General features: G+C 38.1%; 1 protein-coding gene across 1 annotated transcript in view; it reads left to right on the top strand.

Annotated features, from left to right (window-relative positions):
• Positions 1-8139, top strand: part of syt7b (synaptotagmin VIIb) — a 96147-nt gene that overhangs the window by 39173 nt on the left and 48835 nt on the right. Inside the window, exon 3 of the mRNA XM_077593878.1 lies at positions 919-1022. Coding sequence (XP_077450004.1) covers positions 919-1022 — 104 coding nt within the window. The remainder of the gene's footprint in view (positions 1-918; positions 1023-8139) is intronic.

Genomic DNA, 8139 nt, shown 5'->3' with positions numbered 1-8139 from the left:
AAGGAATTTGGCACCTATGAGTAAACTCTTTGCACTATTCAATGACTCTAATTGAAAGAAATAGAGAAGTTTTAGTTCATCAACGTTCCTGTAAAGCTCCAGAAGGAATAAAGATGTAGCTCGAGAAAAAGATGGAAGTAATTGCATGGCTGGTGGGCCCTTGATATGATCTCTTCCTGACATGCACGTTCTCTATTTATACACTGAGCACGAAACAGTTCTCCGGCTTTTCAACCTTGCTTAAAACAACTATCAGATGCTTTTGATTTAAGATCATCAAAGGGTATTGCAACCAACTGTGACTATGTATGTTTCGGGAGTTATGTTATACCATATTTGTTTCCCAATCCAGCTGAAGCATAAAACAGCAATGTTTTAAGGCATACTCACACCTGCCTTGTTTGGTCTCGACCAAAGCTAAAAGGTTTGGCGTGTGCACCTTTTTGCTGGTGTGAATACAAACCATTAAACTCTGTTACAGACCAAACAGCCAGTCCGAGACCTCATCACATAAAACACATAAAATCTATCTTACACCAATACGCTCTGGTTGGCCAAATCTACCGCAAACGCTTGAAGCTGGATGAACAATAACAACGTGAGCTACACGCCGGAAATCCATGATTGTTTGCTTCTCTATTTTACCATGTTACCCCACCCAGACCGTTTTGTCCAATGATTGGACAATGCTTTGAAAACATTGTATTCACATGCGTAAGTTTGTTGTCAAATCTATGCAGCTTGCATAAATTGCAATGTGAAAAGCAATCACAAAAAAAAATATTTTGGACTACATATATTTTGGTTTTAACCAAAGAAGGTGAACTATGAACTTTTCTGCTATAAATATGCCCTTAGAAGGAACCTCAACTAATTCTCTGTTCCTTATCTTTGCCCCTTTCTTTTGTCTCACCATAGGTTCATTGTCTCTCAGTGTGTTGCTGGTGTCTTTGGCATTTCTAGTATGTGCCCTTTGGCTGGTAGCTCTATGTGGTGTCTGCACGTGGTGTCAACGTAAACTGGTAAGTAATGGAGTTTATTTCAACCAATCACTTAGCCACTCACTAATAGTCAGTCAATCAATCCAACCAAAAATTGTACGGAATGAGATCATACATATCACTGCAACAACTATTTTGAACTTCCCAAAGGCTCATGTTTTTGTTCAATCCACACTCCTCTGAACGGGTCACTTATTTGAGAGTGTGCCGGTTCAGGAGACAATTAGGAAATTAACACCTCTGCAAAAAGGTTAGATCAGAGTCCACAGATACAAATGTTGATCTTTATTTTTCCTCCTAGGGTGCACAAATATTTTTTAAATTTCAGACTCAGACATATTGACAAGATTTCATTGATGTGGTTATCTACCTTTGCCTGTAGGGATTTCAACTTCTTGCAGTAAGGAGCGTGCACGTGTCATTTTGAGGTCTTGTGGATTAGGCGGACCCTATAGAAAGTTGCATCTTAAAAGAGCGTCAGGATTGCCACATAAGATTCTTTATAGGGCTTAACTGATTCTTTTTCGGGGTCGAACATATTTTTGTATGTATTTTACACATTGCCACAGTGACGGGCCATGAACTTCCTACCGACACCTTCAGCAATGTCTGAATCAATCCAACCCTCAAAAACTATTTTATGGATATAAAACCTCTACTGCAGCTACAGCTGCGACACATAAAAAAGCATCAATAATAACCTCATACAATTGAAATATTATTTAGGAATATAGCCATATTTTACCTCCCAAAATCAGTTTTATCTGTACACAATATCATCCTCCTTTCTTTCCTCCTTCTTTTCTATCGCTATCGAAGCTAATGCTGAAAGTCAAGCCTGTCCTGTTGTATTTATCGCATACGTTTTTATTCGATTTAGTGCTTAAAATGTTCGTTCCCGGTTGTGACAGGCTTGCTTGCTTCGGAGTTGTCCGTCTTTTCTTAATGATGTCCAGCTTTTTTTCTTGAAAAGTCCGTCTTGAAAATGGCTTTAACAGTAAATCTGCAAACAAATAAATTTCTTCTCCTCCTTTAGCCATTGCGGGTTGACAAAACTGCTATTAAATCAACACAACAATATATTTGCTTGTGCAGCTCGCTCCAGATACAGTTTGGTAGCTCTGGCTACTCTATCACTAGCCAATCATAGTTGGTGAAAACGATGACGTATCCCTACGCCTGCGAGAAGGCAATGGCGTATCCCTACGCCTGCGAGAAGGCAATGATGTATCCCACGCCTGCGAGAAGGCAATGACGTATTCCTACGCCTGCGAGAAGGCATTGGTGTCACCAATTCAAAATCTGATTGGTTAAAGCAACAGTTTTATCGGTGCTTGTTTTATGCAGCAGAGCCTACAGAACTGATTGTGAAGGCCTTAAGGCAGATTTCTGACCCTGGCAACAAATAATGGCACAACCAGGGGAAAAGCAATGAAAGGAAGCTGACAGACAATTTGGAATTATTTAATTAGTATTCTTGGACAAAACTGAATTAATATCAGTCTGTGATTCAGATATTTTTTCAGCCCAGCAGAGAAGGCCTTGCAGGCCCTGACGGTCCACCATTGGCGTGTCACCATCCTTCTGCTGGGGGATATCTTCTCTGTGCTAGAAAGAACTGTGACAAAGGCTGGCAAGGATGAAAATCACCCTAATGTTCAATAGATTACCCTCATTATTCAGCAGTTTATCCACTAGTGCCAGAATACTGATATTCTTTATTCTTGGTTAACACGTTTAAAACACCTGTTAGCTCGGCACAGTCTCGCCTCGTTCTAGATTTGCACTGTGCACGAGAATAGAGAGTGCAGAGAATCTTTAATTTAATTTGAGTGGGTTGATGGGAAAATCACTCAAGTTGAGGTTTTTAGCCAAACCAGTAGCAAGTCATGAAATCAGGGACCTAACTTGAGCCCACTTGATCAATCTATAGCCATCCTGCATGTTGACTCCCGGTAATATTTGTGTTCTACTATCGGAACTTTTACCTCTTCGACACTCATCAAGGGGCTTCCTTAGAAGACAATACTTGATTCTGCTTTCCTGAGAGCAGACAAAGCATGAGTGGTCCTTTTGTGTTTCTGTTCCACATCTGCGGCCTGACTTTATTTGGTTTCAAAAAGATACATATGGTGACATGGTGATGGAAGACTGTTTGAAATGAAGGTAACCCTCCATTTAGGAGGTGAGTCAAGCAAAAAATATGGTTGGTGAATATTTCCACACAGAGATGTTCATCATTGTTGTTGTTGGAACAATCATGTAACTGCTAAGAGCCGTCAAAGCTTAACCATTTTGGTGAGAGTGAATGCAATCGTTCAAGGCCATGTTTTCTGTTGGTCAAAAAGCTACACGTACAGAGAAAGAGAAGCATTCCCAATCACAATTACACCGCCACTGAACGACAAATGATTCCACAGTGCCTGCGTCAAAGTCAGGCGAATGGGCGACTACTATATCACTGCATACCAGTTAAATTATAGAAAGCTCAAATAGTGTCAATGCCGACGACAAAGCTTATCAGCCACCCTGAAGCCCCTTTTATGAAGCTTTGATCAGAAATCACTAAGAAATAAATAACATTTTTTTGTGTGACAAATGTAATGGACGATTAAGGTTTACGACTACGTGTCAACCCCTGAGGGCTAATGCGAAAGTCCACCACAACTTTTCATTAATGCTGCATTTTCAGCAGTAAAAACCTCTTAAAGAGTGAGGAATAGTATATAATTTGTCTTACACTCCTGTGACCGTTGCGCAAAAACTGATTTTGACACTTCCTCTTTGAACATGTGTTGTCAAATCAACGCTGCATAAAACATAACTCAGAGTTGGAATTTGCATGCTTAATTTAGTCATTTTATTGAAAGCTATTGCTGCATTTTCAAATCAATGTTTTTGTCTAAAGAAACACTACATAATACAATTATGTGATGAACCTGAAGTGATGTCAGATCTTTCTACCTATTATTCAATCAATGACCCTTTTGAGTTTTAAGAAAATATAAATGCCTAAATGTGGATAGGCTCACACCTACCCATTGATTGTAACGATATAATTTCAGATAAATCGGTGGCAATCCAATTGTTCCTTTGCATGACTTCCATGGAACATTCTATTGTGTAGTCTGCCTTGGGTTCCAGCTTCACAGAATAAGCAAAGTGTATTGAAAAGATATTTGGTAGACATTTGAGTAAGATTCTATAAGAACTACTGCCATCTCAGCAGAGGTCAACGTTTATTGACACCTGGCCCTGGTGCACCAGGTAACCTGAAAGAACCACAAGAGTAGTACAAGAAAAAAAATACTCATGAAGCATTTTAAAACAAAACACCTAAACAAAACCACTTTCATAATTTAAAAAGCAAGAAGCAAAAACAAAACATTTATAAATATGTAATGTATATCCTATGAATTAGAAGATACCACTTGAAGATGTAAACACTAATCATACATTCGTCATATTACTATAATTCATTACAATGTGTTCATAGTGTCTGTTTTAGTATTTTTAGACTTATCAAATTTGGTGGGAGGATGCAACCTGGGCAGAGGAAGAACAAATGTGTAGTTTTTGAATGATTGGCCATGAAATTGTGTCAAATGGACACACAAAAATGTGATACGTGATACCAATAAGACAGAAATAATTGTTTCCCCTAGACATCATCACTACAGAAAAGGTTTTCAGAAAGTTTTTTTTTGCAAGTCTTGATCATTTACATTTCAAGCTAAATGAAACAAGTGATTCCCTTTGTCTCTTCTCTCTGTATCTGTCATTTCCAATGTGTTGTGGCTATTAGAAACACAGTTTGAATGCTGAACGATAAAGAGGTAGTAATGGAGTTGGACTCGGACTCTGAAATTTCTCCTTGAGAGGACACAAAAGAAGAACTTTCTGAATCCTCAAACGTATCCTGTTCATCTAGATTTGCAGGATTTCATCCTAAAACGAACAGGCAATTATTTTACCCTCACCAACATCAATCCTCTGTCAGACCATTTCGACGATGTATCTAGCTAGCAGCCATGATACCAGAGGCAAAGAGAAAAGACCAGAGGACTCACTCTGTTTATATAGCTTGAAACAAACGCACCCAGGTGGTGCAAAACCTGCACATATGAAGCCTTTTCTCCTTGAGTTTCTCTGAAAGCAATAGATAAAGAAAACCAGCAAGCATGCTGCAAATTTTAGCACATGCTGTGAGCAACAAAAACTTGGACGGTGGACATTGGACTCAATGTAAACATACTTCTTATATAGTGGTGGTCCCCAAGTAATTTATTACTCATTCATTCATACCACACATCCTCAGTCCCACCTGACTTCGGGCGAAAGGCTAACTACACCCGAGACTGGTCGCCAGTCAGCAGTAAGGCACACAAAGATACAGACGACCATTCACACTCACAATCATACCGCCATCAGCGGGAATCGCGCCCACGCCGAAGTCAGGCGAGCGAATCTCTACAGTCTACAGTATACCATCAGGCGGGAATTTATAAATGATAGCCACATTGATTAAAATCCAAGTTTCCTTTTAGGATTGGGATATTATAAAATTCTCTGAGAAACAATCTCTGTTATTATTGTGCAATTTAACAAAATTAAATCATTTCAGTAATTGAAAAGAGGAACATTTAGTCTCATTTGACTTAAGCCATTGGGACACAAAATTAAATGTGAATTTGTACATAGTGTCTGTAAATGTTCAACTTCACTAAGGATTCAGCTAAAGTACCTGTTCCAGTAATGAGTCAAACAATTGCCTGTGTTTCACAATGTAAAGTACAATATGGAATCAGTAATATGTCAGACTGAAATCAGATTGCTTTAATGACAACCACACCAATTATTCTGCGACCTGGCATGTTCTTACCTTAAACACTTGGCTGTTGAAAATGAACTGGACTTCTGTTGGTAGTCGTGATTTTATATTCCTGATTGTGTGACCTTGGACAGAATGTGTTCAGTGAGTGTTTACTTCATGTTTTTCATGATCAGTACAAGCCAGTGGAGCCAACGAGCATTTGAATATTTGTCAGCAAACACAATCTAAAACTTTACTGCACTCTGTAATCACAGCTTTGTGTGCCACAAGCTTTGTGTTTAATGGCTGCTTGCCTCATGCCAAAAGGCGCCATATTAATGATTTATATGCAAATAAGTATCACTCCGAGCAATTGGTTCAACTACTGGAGCAAATGTAATTTTATTTATACAGTTGGATCCACATCACATTGTATTTGTTTCTGGTGGTTTAAATTGGAGATGCATACAATGAGAAATTCTTATCGCCAAGATTAAATATTTCATTTGCCAGAACCTCGGGACTCAACCTGTTGGCTTAAATGACAATGACAAGTTTTTATCAAAAACCTTTCCCCAAAGAAAATACCAAAGCAAGATCAACCTCAACAATGGGGATGAAACTTTGCCTTTAATAAAAACATAAGGTTCTAGAGCAGATTATGAGCCCGAAAGGTTTGGAAAAACTTAAATTTTGATTTTTTTTCTATCCACTGTAAAAATGCGAAAAAAAAAACGTTTTTTTCTGTCCTTCTTTTACTTCAGTTTTCTTTGCATCTGCCCTATTATTCTTTGTCTCGATGTCCTTGTTTATGTGACACCAATTCCTTTTTGTTCCCCATAATGACTGTGTAGTAGTTCTTTTGTCCTATTTGGGGGTCTTCACCATTTTATTTTCATCAGTTTTAGGTTTAAATATGCTAACAAAAAAATCATTTCACAGATGCAGTTTTATTACTCCAATTAAAAATTCATTTTCAAAGTACCTTGATATAACCTATACCAGTTAACACCAGGTACATTTAATCAAATGTGTCTTATGGTCGAGAGGTAAGTGGGTTCAAAGAAGCCCTGCCGTGTGGCAATTGCATGTTCTTCTTACCGTTCCCCTTTATATTATATGCATAGTATCAATATATTTTTTAAATGTTTTCAATGTAGGAGTGAAGGGTTGTTTATAAATTTCCCACCATTCTTTGGTCTACTTCTCCACTTCCACGTTTCTTAATCTCTTTCTAGTCCAATTTGTACACGAAAGACACAAGAGCTAAGCTTATGATATTGTTTAAAACTGTGTCAAAAAACTATGAATCTTGAACCACCTGGTTGTCCTATCCACTTTTAATGTGTTCAATTTTGTTTGTTTAGCCAACGGCGATGTCAACGGTAGTTTGGTTCCTGCGCTTTTTCACAAAAATATGTCTGCCAATGAACTATTTCCTCAAAATAAATCTGCTGTCATCTTTCTAAACACAAGGCTAACCCTTTTTCCGCCACCATTCGGCTGTGTGACAAGCATGATGGCAGCAGGCCTTCTGAGAATACTTCAGACGAATGCATGGCTTCACTCAATCTCACAAATTCAGCTCGAGTTGCCGCCTTGATTTTCTTCAGCACTGTCATTTCATTGTAAATGAAGAATTTGTTTCAATCCAATAGTGTTTCCTAATTGTACCCCTCTTTTGTTGTGCATCCACTCCACATCCATTTCTATTTTCCAGCTTCCACATTCCTACAACATTATCTTATTTCCACCCTCCTCAGTGTATGATGGATGAATGATAGATGAGCTGCACTGAATCTTACGCTCCTGATTCTTTGTATTCTGGCTCCTTTTTTATAACATTGTTTTTCTCATGTTTACCAACTGTTTCAGTTGTACGGTTCTCATAACAAGACAAGTGACTGCTAAGCAAATTCCCACCTTGTTTTTTTTCAAGTTATCAGTCTTGACAACTTCACAATGCAATTCAAAGAAATTAGTTTGCTCATTAATCTGTGTACCTCTTAAAACTACTAAAGCATTTGTAAAGAAAAAAATGTTCGGATGAAAATTATATATTTTAAAAGTCAATTATGCTGAATTAAAAACATGCTATTTTTTGTTCTGTTTTTGTGAGTTAGGAGAGGGCTGATCTTTCAAAGGCAAGTGAGGAACAGGAAATATGCTTGGCCTAGTAAAAATGATCCATAGCCTGGCAGTTGGTGACATGTTCTTGTAAAGAATTCATCAAACCATTGCAAGGCGGCGAATAAGACATTTTAATATTATATGTGGAAATGTATGAGTCAACAATTCTCATTGAAATGCAAAATGCTTGAAGAT

The sequence above is a fragment of the Stigmatopora argus genome, chromosome 2, assembly GCF_051989625.1.
Source record: "Stigmatopora argus isolate UIUO_Sarg chromosome 2, RoL_Sarg_1.0, whole genome shotgun sequence".
NCBI lineage: Eukaryota > Metazoa > Chordata > Actinopteri > Syngnathiformes > Syngnathidae > Stigmatopora > Stigmatopora argus.
This window is presented reverse-complemented; position numbering and strand designations above follow the sequence as displayed.